This window comes from Muscardinus avellanarius, assembly GCF_963383645.1.
Source record: "Muscardinus avellanarius genome assembly, chromosome: 9".
NCBI classification, from domain to species: Eukaryota; Metazoa; Chordata; class Mammalia; order Rodentia; family Gliridae; genus Muscardinus; species Muscardinus avellanarius.
In genome coordinates this window covers 111,927,111-111,943,414 of record NC_137795.1, presented here as the reverse complement: position 1 = coordinate 111,943,414, position 16,304 = coordinate 111,927,111, and the positions used below count along the sequence as shown (strand labels likewise).

The following is a 16,304-nucleotide window of genomic DNA, read 5'->3' as shown; positions in this document are numbered from 1 at the left end:
GTAGAATGGCCAAGAGGGATTACCCACAAACCGATTCTCTGAGAGCCAAGCGCTCGTGGGACAGGCCGCAGCTCTGCACGGGCAGCTGAATCCAGCTCCGGCTGTTCCCAAACTGACTCAGTGGCACTAGGTGAGTGGGGGTCGATTTGAAGACCCCACCTGGGGCCCCTCTGATCATGTGCGATGTCAGGTCAAGGGGCCTGACGTGTTTCCAAACACAGCCATTAGTGGCCTCATCTTGGCCCCCTGCAGATTCCGGTGCGTGAGAGGGAGGGATTTCAGGGCCAGAGAAGGCACACTTCTAATTCCAGAAGTTGCAGGACAGGGTGAGCAGGTGCTTAGCGCTTTCTTACAAATCTGGTACGCTGACCAGTCTCAGGGATCTCAGGACACATCAGGGATGAGCGGCCTACAGAGAGGAGGGGTCTGCGGCCCGGCACTGGCCAGGGTCTTCTCCACCCGCCCACACCCCGTCATCCACCTTGCTACAGTGTAGAGCCCACTGATGGAGGGGACACCTCAGTGCATGGGGGCTCCTCTAATATCCCTGCAGTGGGGAAAGGGAGGGACGCACAGGCATTGGCTGCATCCAGAATCTGAGGCTCTGGCCTCAGGCTCTCTGGTCTACACTACGGTGCTTTCTTCAGTGGCTGTGTGTGCTTAACCAGCTGCACCCTCCTTCTAGTTGGGAAGCATCCAGGAGGTGCCGACTGTCCTTCAGCTCCACCACAAGGATAGGAAGCGTCCAGGGCCAACCACTCAGAGCCCCAACTTCGGCCTGTGAGATAGTACCGGGGCAGGTGGAGGGGTGAGCTGCTGGGAGGGAGACCTGGGATCTAGTCTCTTTCCAGCAAGCTGGATGGATGCATCATTGGCCTCCTTGCAGATCACAAAGCATGCAAGGTTGTAAGGAAAGTGTGTGGCCATCCTGGCCAATTCCAAACCAACCTTGCCAGCCTCCACACATGCAGGTGAGAACTCCAGGTGCAAGGAGACTTGAGGAAGCCCAGCTTATCAAAAGAAGACACCAGAGTGCGAGATTCAACCCAACAGAGCAGAAAATGAATAAGGCCACAGATTTGGTGGCCTTGGCAATTTTCATGATTTCTCTAGCAGATTTTGTGCAACTTATCTTTCCTTTTGCACCCCTCCCCCCCACACCATCTACTGAAGAGTGGGGGCCCAGAAGCCCTCCTGAGTATGCACAGGAGTCAGGGATACCTGTAGAGCTGTCGTCTCCGGGGCAGATCCTCCGTGCTCAGGAAGTAGCTGCGAAGGCCAAGAAGGTGCACAGGTCAGCTTGCCCACCACACACACGCACTACCTTTATAGAGCTTCTCAGGGCGGCCAGACACCTGAGGGTGAGGGCACACCAGTGCCGATTCCTGGGCCTGCGGTGTCTCCTGAATGGGCTTTGCTTCGGAGTTGTGGGTCCTGCCCCAGGAGGTGGGGACAGTAGTGGTGTGCACCTGGATTGCGATGTGGGAATTTCTTTACAAGATTAGCAACTGTCTGGACCCAACAACACATTTTGTGAGTCTAGAAATAAAGCCGGAGGCACTAGATACCCGACTGATTTTCACTGGAGACCCTGGATGCTTTTGTAGCACATGCCGGGAGGCTGAGTATCCAGCCTGGACTCCTATTGTCCTCTTTGGGTCTGAGCTCCTCTGGCTACCAGCTAAATGACTCAGACAAAAAATTATTCAGATTCTTCATGTCCAGTATGTTCGGTTTTTATGGGCATGAAAAAGCAGTAAGCCTACTTCGTAGAACCATGGTGGTAAGTGAGATGATGCTCATAAAGCAGATAGTACAGTGCCAAGGACTGGCAGACACCAGTGAACAGCAGTGCCGTGGGTACTGGCCCTGTCACAGGTGCCACCACTCAGGTCTGGGGCCAGCCTCACTTGGTTACTGTGCCAGGCAGCTCAGGATGTCCAGTTGGTGGGACAGGACACATACTCAGGGGAAGCTAGAAGTGAGGAATATTGTCTAGGACAGAAAGCAGAAGCCTCCTGGGCTGTCTTCCGCACCCTGTGAACATAATTTGAGTAGAAAAAAACCAATGGGTCCCATTAGCCAGTAAGATCGGGAGCCAGCCCCCACATCTCACTCACATCTTGTTCCGCTTCTCATCGTAGGCCAGGATCTTGGTCACGTCCCAGTCCCCCGAGGTGATTGATTGGATGTTGTCATTGCTGCTGTTGGGCTGCAACACACAGACACAGGCATCAGGTGCCAGACACTGGACTCCAGGCTTCGGCGCTCCATCCCCCACCCCTGCCACTTCAGAAAATGGCAGTGTGTGTGCTCCTGCCTGCATGCTTCCTGCCTGTATGCCTCCTGCCTGTGCGCCTCCTGCCCCCGTGCCTCCCAATGTGCGCCTCCCAGTGTGTGTCTCCCGCCTATGCGCCTCCCACCTGTGCGCCACTCGCCCCATCCTGCCTCCCCTTCTCTGCATGTCAAATGGAGAATCTCAGGTGGTCTTCTTCCTGGTGCTTGTGCCTGGTGCCCCCATCCCAGTTCCTCCAATGACATAGCAGGCTTTGTGTGCTGCTGACAGTCTATCCTTTGCGTGTGAGTCTTGTGAAAGAAGCCATTCCTCTAAGGATCCCAGAGGGAGCAGAGGATGGGAGAAATGGATAAACTCAGGCAATCAAATGGCAAAGGGGTAAAGGAGTGGCGGGGGAGTGCAGCTCTGGCATCCTATACCCTCCTTGCCAAGGACAGATGGAGCTGGGTCCCTGACAGCTGTGCATGGGTGCAGTCCCTTGGTGAGCCTCCCAGAGCCAAGTGCCACCACCGCAGCAGTGACCCCCCCCCTGCAAGGAGAGTGGTGTGGTGATGAGCTGGGGGGCATACGGGGTGCAGCCATGGATGCCAGTGACCCCGGGCTGGGGCTGATGGAGATTAACTTAGGTGAAGGGCCGCCAGCAAATCTGGGCCATAGGAGCAGACATAGGAGCAGTGTGTATGAGGAGCTGGGGCTGGGGGACCTGGGAAGGCAGTGGCTGCAGAGGGGCCAAGGCGGTGTGGGTGCTCTGGGTGGGGCAGGCACCTGTGTCCTCCTGGGTTCTTAGCAAAGCTGGCCACAGGGCAAACTCATAGACTGGGTCCAAATGAAAACATCTAAAAATGGCTTCATCTTGCTTGAAATGGCTCCACATGAGAAAACAACAGAATCTAGGGGTGTGGTGTGAAGACTTTTCAGTGAGCAGAAGAAAACACTTTGCAGACAGTCTAGAGTCACATGATGAAGTGGCTTGAAGCCCAAAGGGTCCTTGCCTACGCCCCCGTGCACACATTCCTTCTCTCAAGGAGGATGTATGGGTGTTTCCTTCGGTCCTGCCTCTTGGCAGGTATTCATGGAGTTCCTCTTCTCAAGTTGCCGTTTGGGCCACGGCATAGACACCAGCCTCCTACTCCTACTTTACACCCACAAGATCCCCCCTTTTTTCTCTTTATTGTGGTGTTAGATTTGAATTCAGGGGCACTCTACCTCTGAGCTACCCCCTCAGACCTATTTTTATCCTTTATTGTGAAACAGGATCACACTAAGTTGAAGAGGGCCTCAGTAAGTCGCTGAGGCTGTCCGTGAACCACAATCCTCCTGTCTCAGCCTCCCAAATGCTGGGATCATAAGCATGCGCCACCATGCTCGGCTTCTATTTTTTTTTTTTTTTTGGTGGTACTGGGGATGGAACCCAGGGGCCTTCTACCTCCGGGGTACACTCCCAGACATAAATATATATACAGGGTCTCTTAAGCCAGTGGAGGCTGGCATCGAACTTGCACAACCCTCCTGTCTCAGCCACCCAAGCACAGGGATTGCAAGCTTGTGCCATCATGCCCGGCTATTTTTTATTCTTTATTTTGAAACAGGATCACACTAAGTAGCTGAGGCTGGCTGCAAACCTGTGATCCTCCTGTCTCAGCCTCCCAAGTACTGGGATTACAAGCCAGCACCACCACACTCCACTCACATAACTTTAGAAGGCTTCCCAAACTGAACCTCCACTAAGAGGATGGGCTTATGGCCAAGGACCTGCCTTCCCAAGCTGCCTCTGTCTCAGGGCGGAGTACCAGAGGTTCTGTGAAGGGCAGTACCCTCGAGGGGTACTGAGCTACCTGAGCGGGGGACTGCATCGGCCGGGGTGACCCTTCGGGGCTAACATTCAGGCATTTCAGTCTCTGCTCAGACACACCCGACCCCGGAGCCAGGTGTTCGATGAGTGAGGTGGCGAGGTAAAGCTGTATCTTATGCTTTGGGCTCAAGGTGGAGGGGTCCCTGGAGGCAGGTGCACGAGGGAGTGGAGGGCACTGGGTGGCCCTGAGGGAAGGGTGGTGATGGTCGCCCAGAGTCCTCGGCCTTACCCAACAACAAATCCCGTCTCCTCTGCCATTTCCAGGGTGCCCTGTGGCCACGCTCTTGTGTGTCCATAGAGCAAGACTTGACCGGTGCCCTGCTGGGGACCTCTGTAAGGACCAGTGCTGGCCTCCACCCACCCTGGGGACCCACCTGTGAGTGTCGGCCATGGGGGGCCGGCATCCACACAGAACATCAGCCCTGGAGGCGGCGGGACTCACCTGGGCCGATGACACAGTGATGTGATGGAATTTTCCTCGCCCCCCCTGCGGGATAGCTCTGACAAAGAAGAACTTCCTGCCGTCTTTGGAGAACACGGGCTCTTCATTCTGCGGACAAGGCCACAGGAGAATTAGCACAGGGCTGCACTGTGTCGAAGGTGAGGAGAGGTAACTTGGGGTGGTGTGTGATTTCTTTCTTTTCGTTTTGTTTCTGGTAGTGAGGACTGAATCTGGGGGTGTCCTACCTCCAAGCTACCCCTAGCCCATTTTATTTTTTAACAAGGTCTCCCTAGTTTGCTGAGGCTGGCCTCCAGCCTGCCGTCCTCCAGTCTCCGCCTCCCACGAGCTGGGATTAGAGGGTGCGCCCTCACGCCTGGCTCCTGTGTGGTTTAATGAGGTGCAGTTGGAAGTGTGAGCGCTGTGTGGGCCTTTTCTTGCCTTAGGAATCGTGAGTCAAACCTCTAGTTTTCTAAAGGAAGAGGGACAATGGAGAATCCGGAGGCCGCGGCCCAGGCAGGGGCGGGCGAGGCAGTGCTCAGCCTGGACAGGGGGCCAGCGGGTGTGTGCACGCAGAGCGCACAGAGCACGCAGGCTGCACTCCTCCCGCCTCCGGCCACGGAGCTGAGCGCAGGGTGACGAGTCTGCAGCTTGCTTCTGTGCTGGAAGGAACAGGACTCTGAGCAATCGACAAACCTGAGGTTGCCTTCTTTTGTCCTTTTCTTTAGTAAAATCTAATCTCACACTGTTAGTCCATCAAGAAGACAAAGAATAAAAGAAAACGGACAAATTCTATAAATTTCAAACACAGCCACCGAGAAAAGAGTGTGCATGCCCAAGGAGGGCCTCTCACCAGGAAGTTCAACCCAAGGCAGGTGCTAGCTGGTGCATCAGCGTAGACCGACTGGCACTTTCCCCTGGCTCAGATCCAGCATGCCCAGGCTCCCCTGGGGCGGTGGCTGCGGCTGCATCCAAGCCCCGGGGGCGCAGGGCTGCACCACCTGCCCTCCCCCAGCTGTGGAGCCCCCAGCCCGCACCAGCAGGTGGCTGGCACTGTGATGGGCAGGCAGGGACTTTTCAAAGGCAGCGTCCCGCCTCTCTGAAGCTCAAGTTTGGAAGTTTCCATCCGTGAACACCCATTAGTTGGCTACGAAATATATTTTCTGAATCAAGGCGCTCCATGCTAATGCGGGGACGGGAACAAACGGTAAATAAACCCCAGCTGGCACGCGGGCAACTCATTTCCCCGCCGTGATTGAACACACGCAGATATGATCGGCCCGGAGAAATAAACTAACATGTGATTAAAATGGCATTTTGCCTTCATGAATATTTGCAATAAAATGAAACCTTTAATCTACAAATATTGATTTTTCTATTTAGAGCTGGAAGCATGGCATTTAAAAGAAAAGGGAGTGGAGGGCCAGCCGTTAATTTGGCTTTTTAGACGTACTTCTGTTTGCAAACAGCAGGGCGGACAAGGTGGTATTCCCCATTTTCTGGGGAGATGTTTGCACTTTGGGAGGAGATTAAATGTAATATAATTAATTCTGGCCAGCAGCAGCATTGTGCTTACCAGGAGCAGGCCGGACATTCTGATGTTATCCTCACACCACTCTGTGGAGCCCCTCCGTCCCCGGCACACCGGGGAGGTTCAGGGAGCCTCAGACTCCCTTTGTATGTCGCAAAGTATTTTTAATGACAAAGCTTGGGGCTTTTGGACAGGGGCCTGGATTTTAATCCACTTGATTTTGAGGAGCAGTTCCCAGACCCTCTGATAGACACTCAGTTTCTACAGCTTCACTGAGGGCACATCTGTGAGGAGCGCGCCCTCTGTCTTGCTGAGAGGCTCTTCCTGAGCTCTTTGGGGGCGTCTCTGCCAGTTCTTTCCAGGGTTCCGCTAAGTTTACCTTATTGAACTTCCCAGCCTGAATTTTGAAATCATGAAACCAAAAATCTAGTTAAAGAACAGACTGTCAGAAATTGACCCCCAGGGCTAACTTCAACCAAAACGATAGTTTCTGGGTTCTGCACCCACAGGTGCGGGTGCTGGCAGAGGGCCCGGTGGACCCGAATCCGGACCAAGCTTCTACAGTGGCGGCAACAGTGGTGTGTGTGGTGGGCGGGGGATCGCCTGTTCTTTGGAATATTCCTAGAGGAGAGGAAATGTGGCGGCTGTCTACACACACATTTGCCGCTTCCTCTGGGCTCATGGCAAATCTCTGGGTTTCTGTGCTGGAAGTTTGGGAAGTGCAGGGAAGAGAAGACCAGGAGCCACGGTTCAGGCGATGTTGTGGCAGCACAGGTGGGCAGTGTTCGGCTCACAGCGTCCCGCTGGGGAGCTACAGGCTCTCCCCGGGGTCTGCAGTTCCCACACTGCCTTTCCTGCTGTCTGGGGCCAGCTCCTGCAACCCAGTGGAGATGGATGGGCTGGCAGAGCATGGTCTCAGCGTGGTGTCCCTGGATCGTCCCACAGGGTCCTGAGTCTGAAGGGGAGCCGGCAGTGTAGTGCAGTGGACGGCGGGTCCAGCCTTGTGTGGGCTCCTCGGTTGGGCTCCAGGTCCTCATGGTGTCTGAAGGATATGGGTGTACGACAGAGGATCTTTGCAAAGCAGAATCTGTGAATTTCTTTAGAAAAAAGGAATGTAAAGAGAAACTGCTTGAACTTGGCTCTCCCTGTAGACCAGGGAGCTCTGAGCTCCACGAGTCCCAGATGCATGGTCTGTAGGGTGTCCCGACACATCACCGCTCCTGGTCACAGGAGCACCGCTTTTCCACAGCGCAGGAGGGACTGTGGGCCTGGGCTGGCCTGAGAATCTCGGGGGAGAAAGTTTCTCCAACAGAGCAGGGCACGTGGACCTCAAGGCAGCATTGCATGTTTCTAGGTGGTGGTTCCTTAGAACGTTAGCTGTTCGCTTACTAAATGCTTTAACACGTTTTAATTTGTGCTATTCTTTAAGTGTTGATTCTGTGGGAAGGAGCTGGGCTCCTGAATCCCATCGGGCTGTCCACCATGCCTGCTTGGTGTTCTTCCTTGGTGATGGTGAGATACAGCCAGTAAATACAGGGCACTCTGGCTGGTGCTCTGCGGGCCCCGTAGCACCGAGGGCAGGACGGACCCACGGTTCCCGTGTACCGAGGACAACGCACTGCTGCCCACCCGGGGCTCATCCAAGGACCAGCTGGGAAGCCGGGTTCCCCTGGGGCTGCCCTCAGGGCGGGGGACGTGGAAGCAGGGGTGGACACCGTTCCCTCACTTCCCAGCAGCCTCTGCTGACCCTCCACCACCAAACACCACTGGACTCTCACGGACATGTCTCTCGTGCCGTGCCCCTCTATTCCAACACAGTCCACACGCGACCCCAGACTCAGTTCCCATGCGGCCTGCTCCAGGTCTCCTGCTGCTCCCAGCCCCTTAACATCTAGACACGAAACACGGCTTCTGAACATATTCTAGGACTACCATCTTCGTCTCCACACTTTGATTCTACGTGCAGATCTCTCCCCCAGTCCAGATCGCGATGTCTCTGCGAGCTGGTGCTCCAGCTGACTCCTGTCTTAAAAATGTATGGCAGCAGAACTCACACAACACAAAACATTTTTAACAAAAGCGAGCAGCTCGGTGGCATTTAGTACACGCACGACGCTGCTCAGACACAGCTTCTGCACCCGAAACACTTCCATCGCCCGAGTAGAGCCCGTGTCCACGAGCAGTCGTGCCCCACTTCCCGGCCCGGCCCCGACAGCCAGCTGTCAGTTGGATGAGTTATTGCCTCTTGGTAGTCCATGTAAAAGGAATCGTGCTATACGTGGCCGTTCACTCAGCATCTGGTTTCTAGCAGCACTGTTCACAGCAGCCAAGAGGTGGAGACCACGCAAGTGTCCATCGATACACCAGCAAACTGTGGTATATCTGCAGAGCAGAATATTGTTGAACCATAAAAGGAATCATATTGGCACATGCTACTAACAACATGTGTCCAGTGAGAGTAGCTGATCCACTTTTTACAAGTTGAATTTATTTATCAGGCACAACATGTTATTTCGAAATAGGTATTCATGGTGGTTGGTAAAGTTGAGCCAATGAACACGCGCCTTATCTCACCATTTTGTTTTTGTGTTGGGAACAACTTAAAACATACTCTTTAGTTGGGCATAGTGGTACACGCTTGTAATCCCAGTACTTGGGAGGCTGAGATAGGATCGTAGGTTTGAGGCCAACCTCAGCTACTTAGTGAGGTCCTCCTCAACTCAGTGAGACCTGGTTTCAAAATAAAAAATAAAAAATAGGGCTGGGGGTGTAGCTTGGAGGGAGAATGTCCCTAGGTCATCTCCAAAACTGAAAAAAATTATATATATACATACTCTTTTAGCCATTTTAAAGAAGACAATACATTGCTAGTAGCTCTAGTCATTAGCCATATTTATATGAAAGATGGCTAAAAAAACATTCTTCCTGATCCTTTGTGTCCGTCGACCCATATCTCTCTACCTCACCACGACCATCACCATCCGTCTTTCTGGGATGAGATCAACAATTTTAACATTCCACATATAAATGAGATCTTACAGTATTTGCCCTTCTGTGGTTGGGTCTGTCACGTAACATAATGTCCTCCAGTTTTATCCATGTTGACACACACACACACACACACACAAATTTCCTTTTTAAGGTTGACTAATATTCCATGGTGTGTAGACAGTTGACTCTCCTCTTGATGGGCGCCTCGGTTGACTCCACACTTTGGCTGTTGTGAGAACGCTGCCATGAACAGGGAGTGCAGGTGTCTCTTCAACATTCTGGCTTCATTATCTTCAGCTCTGTACCCAGTATGGGGTTGCTGGATCATACGGTGACTCTAGTTTTAGTTGTTTGAGAACCTCCACCGTCTGTCCCCGCTGACCATGTGCTGGCTTCTCTCTTCTCCAGACCTTTCATCTTTTTGATACCTGCCCTCCTGCCAGGCGTGAGTGTGGGAGCTCACTGTGGTTTCCATTTGCATTTCTCTGGTCATTGATGATTTTGAGCATTTTTCATACACCTGTTGGCCGTGGATATGTCGCCCTTTGAGAAATGTTTATTCAGATCATTTGCCTGTTTTTTATGGAGGTATGTTATAGTTTGGATATAAAATGTCCCCAGAAGAATCTCATGTGTTAGGTAATGCAGCAGGGTTCAGAGGAGGGACTTGGCAGGAGGAGCTGGGTGATGGGGGCCCAGCCTCGGGACTGTGTCTGTCCCTGGCCCTCCGCTCTCTTTCTCTTTTCTTGGTTGCGGTTGAGCTGAGGGTGGTCGTTCCTCTTCCACCATTTCCTGATACGCTGTCCCTGAGGATCCTGTTTGGAGCTGGCTGCCCATGGACTGACTTCTGGACTCATGAGCCGCAAGTAAGCCTTTCTTCCTCTAAGTAGTGTTTGTTAGGTATTTAGGTCTCAGTTGGAAAAGCTGGCTTGCTCTGCCTCTGGGCACCGAGAGGCAAGCCCCTCTGCCTTTCCCCATGCACTCGCCATGATGTACTGGCAGGACACGGGCCCAGGCGAGGGGCCAGGCCACCACGGGCTGCAACGGCGGGGACCCTGATCTCAAACAGACCTTCCCTCCTAAGAAGCTGATTGTCTCTGCTATCTCATCACAGCGAAGGACACAACAGTGCGTGCGTGTGTGTGTGTGTGTGTGTGTGTGTGCGTGTGTGTGTACATTTAAGTTTTAAAAAGTCACAGGTTGATTTATGTAGGCTTCTCTGACTCTCTCTCTCTCTTTTTTTGTGGTACCAGGAATGGAACCCAGGGGCATTCTACCTCTGAGCTACACCCCCAGCCCTAATTTTTAGTCTTTTTATTATTTTTGGAACAGGGTCTCACTGAGTTGTCAAGGGCCTCGCTAAGTAGCTGAGGCTGTCGGAACCGTGATCCTCCGGTCTCAGAATGCTGGGATTACTAGTGTGGCCACCACGCCCGGCCTCTGAAGCTCTCTCTCTAATTGACCTTTTTGTTGTTTTGAGGGCTGGGATGGAAGCCTTGTTGTTCTAGACAAGTGTTCTGCCACAGCCACACCCAGCCCGCTCTCCTTTAGTCTGGAGTTTCTAGAGCCTGTCCCAATGTGTCTACTTTATCTGAGTGAGGGGTAAGCAGTCCCAGGGCGGTTCTGACGAGGGGTCCTACTGAGTCACCACCGCCTGTACTTCAGCTGAGACGCCCCTAGAGTCACCCTGAGGATGAGCAGGAACACCGGGCAGTTTCAGCTCCCGTCACCATCGTGGACTATGTGGGGCAATTTCGTGGACTCATCATTTCGAATTGACCACAGGGCATCATCTGAGCTCTGAGGTCTCTCTGACCACTGTCTGGAAGAGCTGGGGCTGTCCACCGTCTTCAGAGAACCTGGCTTCTGCAGTCCTGCATGAGGGGCTCCCATCCCAGCTAGAGGAAGAGAGCGGGCTGCGCAGGCGTCCCTCTCCGCAGAGCCTCACGGGGGGTGGGGGGGTGGAGGGGTGGGATGGAGTGGGGGGTGGGGGGTGGGGGGTGGGAGTGGGGGGTGGGGGTGAGGGCGTGGCTGGGCTGGCAAAGGCCCCGCCCCCTGCGCGGCGTGGGGCGGAGCGGGGCGGAGCGTGGGACTGCGGGGACAGTTACCTGTCTGTGGAGCCAGGCTTCACTCTCGTCCTCGTGTTTCTGAAATGAAACCAGCGCGTTAGCACCTTTTGTTGCAGGCGCCATGTGACCAACAGTGCAGAAAAGAATCTGATTTTACCGGCATGGCGGTGGTGGCGGCGCAGGGCAGCCCCAGGGCCCCGCAGGGTAGGCCCTCGCCTCTCTGTCTTGTACCGCGGTGGGCAGGGAACACAAGAGCCCTGAACAGGAGGCGTGTCACTGTCCCTAGCCACGAGGGCACTCCACGGCCAGGAGGGAGCCTGTGGAAGCCTCTGCCACCTGGTGGCCACTGGCCAGCTGTGTGCCCACTCCAAGGCCTCTGCCACCTGGTGGCCATTGGCCAGCTGTGTGCCCACTCAAGGGGAACCTCATGTGCTGCGTTACTTTAGAATTTGTGTGTGTGTGTGGGTACTAGGTTAAAATTCTAGGGTTTTTTTTTTTTTTGCAGTACTAGAGATTGAACTCATGGCATTCTACCTCCCAGCTACACCCCCAGCCCTATTATTTTTCCTTTATTTTGAAACAGGGTCTCACTAAGTTATGAAAGGTTTCATTAAATAGCTGAGGCTGGCCTCATACCTGCGACCCTCCTGTCTCAGCCTCCCAAGTACTGGAACTACAAGCATAGGACGCCACACTGTGTCTGAAATTCTAGTTTCTAACTCTAAGGAATGAGCCTGGTAAGCATATATATATTTGTAGTATTGAGGATTGGACCCAAGGGGCTCTGCCTCTGAGCACCATCCCCAGCCCTATTTTATTTTATTTGTATCCTTAAATTGCTGAGGCTGGCCTTTAACTTGTAATCTTCCTATCTGAGCCTCCCAAGTGCTGGAATTATGGCATGGTGTGTCAGCGGGCCTGACTTTCAAAAGACCTTTACAGGGGTTAAAGTGTGAAAAGAGATATTGCAGAACTGCTTGGAGATATGCACAAAGAAAAATGGTTTTTATTTGTCCCTGTGACCCCAGGACACAGCCGTTCACACCCAGGACACCGACTGGAGGTGCCAGGGCCTGCTGCTGCTCTGGCCTGCCCGGCCGAGGTCTATGGGTAGGAGGCGCTCTCCTTGCCGATGTGCGTGGGTCAGGCTTGGAGGTGATCTCAGCGGTCCCCAGCTGCCTAGCCCTGGCCCACGCCTTCCTTCCTTTCTTCCTCCCCTTGTGGCAAGCCCATCACAACAACCCAGAATCTGCTCCCAGTGATATAAAAAGCAAGGGCATCAGCTGGGCATGGTGGGCCACACCTGCACTCCTAGTACTTGGGAGGCTGAGACAGGAAGATCACAGGTTTGAGGCCAGCCTCAGCAACTCAACGAGACTTTGTTTTAAAATTAAAAAAATGTAACTAAAAAGGGCTGGGGGTATAGCTCAGAGGTAGACCGCACCTGCTCAATCCCTAGTACCACCACAAGGTTAGGGAATCCCTGGTGAACTGTCTTAGAAACAAATCTCTGTGACTTAACTCAGGACCCTTTAGCGGCACATTGAAAGCCGCCTCCGGGGTCCCGGAGTCACGGGGAATCTACTGTGTAAAGTCCTTTCCCTTCCCAGTGGGGAATAAACAGGGACCAGCTGTGTCTGGAAGACCTGTGCGGACGTCCAGCTCAGGCGAGGGGCTCTGCTGGGGCTGCAGCTGGGATGGCGGGCTGCCTGGCCTGGGCCGCTGCCTGCCCTGGGCTGGCCTTTCTTGAGACGCTCAGTCCGCCTGGCCTGTCTCTTTCGTTTCCTCTTGCCTGCCTTTGCCGCTAACCCCAGGCTGTCACCAAGGCTCCTAGACACTGCTGCCCACCTGCTTCTGGGTTGGAGAAGGCCTTCTGCAAAGGTCACACCAGGCCAAGCGCGGGCTGCACCCTGGGATCCTGCCTGAGCCCCGCGGCTGGCAGGGAGCCGGCCAGGCCACTGGGGGCGCAGGTAGCGCCGAGCAGACCCCGCCCGGGTCGCGGCAGCACTGGCGCCGCCCACCAGGTGGCGCCGAGCAGAAGCCTGGATGCAGGCGCGCACTTTCTGGGCTCAAAGGGGCACGGCAGCTTGGGCCGCCCCGAGGCTTCCAGCCAGCACCAACCACTCCGTACCTTGGTGCACACGCCCGTGGTGGCGTCGCAGAGGGTCAGGATGGACACGTTCTGTGCCCGGTTCAGCCAGGTCACCGCCACCTTAGTGCTGGTCGCCCACTTCACCATGGTGATGTAGTATTCCCTGAAATACGCAAAGGCACCGAATGAGAGCGGCCAAGGGACCCCGGGACCCGCCCATCCCGGCCTGGGTGCAGGGCCGGCGAGGCACGCGGTGGTGCAGAGCTGTGTGGTCAACAGGGTCATCAAGCAACCTAAGAGGGCCACCTGCCAGCCAGGCCAGGGGCAGGGCTCAGGCCTGCCGCAGACGGGGGTTGTATTCCATAGTCCAAGGAGATGCACTGTCCTGGTGCTGCAGGTGCAGGGGGTGTCCTGGGCCAGAGGAAGAGCCGGAGCAGGGAGGGAGTTGCAGAGACGGGCTCCCGAGAGAGTGAACAGCGTGGACGCCAGTTCTGCGCTGTTCTTTTCCCCTCTTCCTTAAAGACAAAACCCCCAGGGACACTCTAGCTAATTAGAGAAATTGGTTCAGGACTCTGGGCTTCCAGTGAACTTGGCTGGGGACCCAAAGTGTTACAAGCCTGATTTTGCTCAAACCTGAAAATACAACAGTGCTGTGTTAGCACAAGGGGAATTTATATGGGGCCTCTGGTGATTAAGTCTATCACCCAGAGCCCTCCAAAATCTGGATTTAAAAAATGTACATTCTATGAGCCGGGTGTGGTGGTGCACACTTGTGATCCCAGCATTTGGGAGGCCGAGACAGGAGGATTGAGGTTTTCAGACAGCCTCAGCTACTACTGAGGTCCTTTGCACCTCAGTGAGACCCTGTTTCGAAAGTAAAGAATGAAAAATAGGGCTGGGGGTGTAGCGCAGAGGCAGAATGCTCCTGGGTTCCATCCCCAGTACTAAAATAAATAAATAAATAAATAAATAAATAAATAAATAAATATTACATTCTAGAGTAAGAAGAGGCCAAACATGGTGGTGCACATTTGTAATCCCAGTACCCAAGAGGCTGAGACAGGAGGACCACAGGTTCTAAGGCCAGCCTCGGCAACTTAGTAAGGCCCTACAACACTCAATGAGACCCTGCCTCAAAAAAAAAATAATATAGGGCTGGGAGTGTCACTCAGAAGTTGAACGCCCTCAGTATTACAGAAAGGAAGGAGGAGGAAGCGGGGCGTGGTGGCGCACGCTTATAATCCCAGTATGTGGGAGGCTGAGACAGGAGGATTGTGGGTTCGTGGCCAGCCTCAGCTACTTAGTGAGGTACTCTGCAACTCAGTGAGACCCTGTTTTAAAATAAAGAAGAAAAAATAGGGCTTGGGGGGGATAGCTCAGAGGTACAATGCCCCTGGGTTCAATCTCTAGTACAGCAAAAAAAAAAAAAAAAAAAAAAAAAAAAATTAAAGAAGGAGGAGGAAAAAGAAGACAGGACAGTGAGTACCCAACATGGTCATCCTCAGGTGAACTCCCAGAACATTCTAGCAGCCAGCTAACACTCCTTGGTTACCTGCCCCATCTGTATCTCTAATGAGATCTACTGTTCAGAATGGTCACTTGGGTCTTACAAGCTCTCTGATCACTGAAGATGGTGGTGTATTCCACCTAACTCCTAGCAAGCTGGAAAGGGGCCTTGCTTCATTTACTCGTTATTTTCAACAGAATGGACGAAATAACCAGGTTTTTGAGAAGGGCTCGGTTGACTAGAAATTAATTGCCGAGCGTCTCCGTCCTCTGATCCACCTGTTAAAACTTTCGATCACTTAGTCTAAGTCTAGCGCGCGAGGCAGCAACAAGACAGACGGCCTGTACGTGAAGGCCTCCGGCTCAGGTGCTCACAGGACGTGCGTGGCGAGGAAGGCCCCAGATGTCTACACAGAGGCGTGGGCCTCAGGTCTACGTCACCTTTCATGATTTTCATCTTCTCAGTTATGCGGGTTCTGAAATACAGCCGTTTCCATTCCTCCCGCCTGCTCCCAGCCTGCAGGCCCTGCGCTCTGGGCCGGCCGTTCCTTCCTTCTGTCCTCCGCCCTGGCTCCTGTCCTGCAAGGCGACGTGTCCTTTGGGTGCATCTCCCAAAACTCCTGCTTTGCTCCCAGTTCCGCGGGCCCGGGGCTGGCAGTAGCACGATTTGGTTACCTCTCTCTATATTTGTGGGCATAAAAATCTGTATTTCACTTTGGCCCTTAGATGGCCAGCCCTTGCTTCACATGGGGCACTTCTTATTCTTCGTGATGCCATGGCTGGTCTGCCGGTCCACGCTGCGCAGAGGCTGGTGGTCTGAAGGGCCCTGGGCTGCACACGCCTGGGGCTGCTTCCTGTCCAGGAGGGAAGTCTGAGCCCGGTCTGCTTGGGAAGCCAGCAGCCCTGCACTGGCCCTGCAGCACGCGGGCCTTCGTGCGAAGTCAGGTGAGACAGAGGAGGAACTCACGGGGTGGCGGGCTTTCCCCACAACCATCATACTGACTGGCCATAACCCCCTTTTTTGTGGTACTAGGGATTGAACCTCAGGACATTCTAACTCTGAGCTACACCCTTAGCTCTATTTTTTATTTTTATTTTGAAACAGGGTCTCCCGGGGTTGATGAGAGTCTCACTACTTGCCAAGGCCATCTGCGAATCATCCTGTCTTGGCCTCCCAAGTACTGTTAATATAGGAGTGCGCCACTACGCCTGGCAGTAACCCTGTTTTGTTTCTATTTGCTGGAAATATTCATCTTGGTTCTATTTCTAGTTTTTATAGTGTTGTTCTCAACAGATAATCTTCAGAGAGGTCAAAGATAACTGCACGTTATGATCACTTTCCTACTGCCTGCTCTGATGTATGAAATGCTATACACTGATATCAACGGTGTATGCAGACCTGTTCTTTGTGGTAGTAAACTCCTCGGCAAAGCTTCTGGACTAGTCATCACGACACACGAGCACACAGGACTCGGGAGAGCCTGGGCCGGGGCGGGTTTGTGTAGCACCCACAGCAGCCGCACGGCCA

The 16,304-nt window shown here is 53.7% G+C and overlaps 1 protein-coding gene across 5 annotated transcripts in view; it reads right to left on the bottom strand.

Moving 5' to 3' along the window:
• DPP6 (dipeptidyl peptidase like 6) overlaps window positions 1-16,304 on the bottom strand; it is a gene marked incomplete at both ends in the record, with an annotated part of 1,069,233 nt that overhangs the window by 70,431 nt on the left and 982,498 nt on the right. For all 5 annotated transcript variants that reach the window (XM_080701136.1, XM_080701138.1, XM_080701135.1 and 2 more), the window contains 5 exons: window positions 1,222-1,269; window positions 2,121-2,212; window positions 4,591-4,698; window positions 11,218-11,256; window positions 13,310-13,433. In XM_080701136.1, coding sequence (XP_080557262.1) covers window positions 1,222-1,269; window positions 2,121-2,212; window positions 4,591-4,698; window positions 11,218-11,256; window positions 13,310-13,433 — 411 coding nt within the window. The remainder of the gene's footprint in view (window positions 1-1,221; window positions 1,270-2,120; window positions 2,213-4,590; window positions 4,699-11,217; window positions 11,257-13,309; window positions 13,434-16,304) is intronic.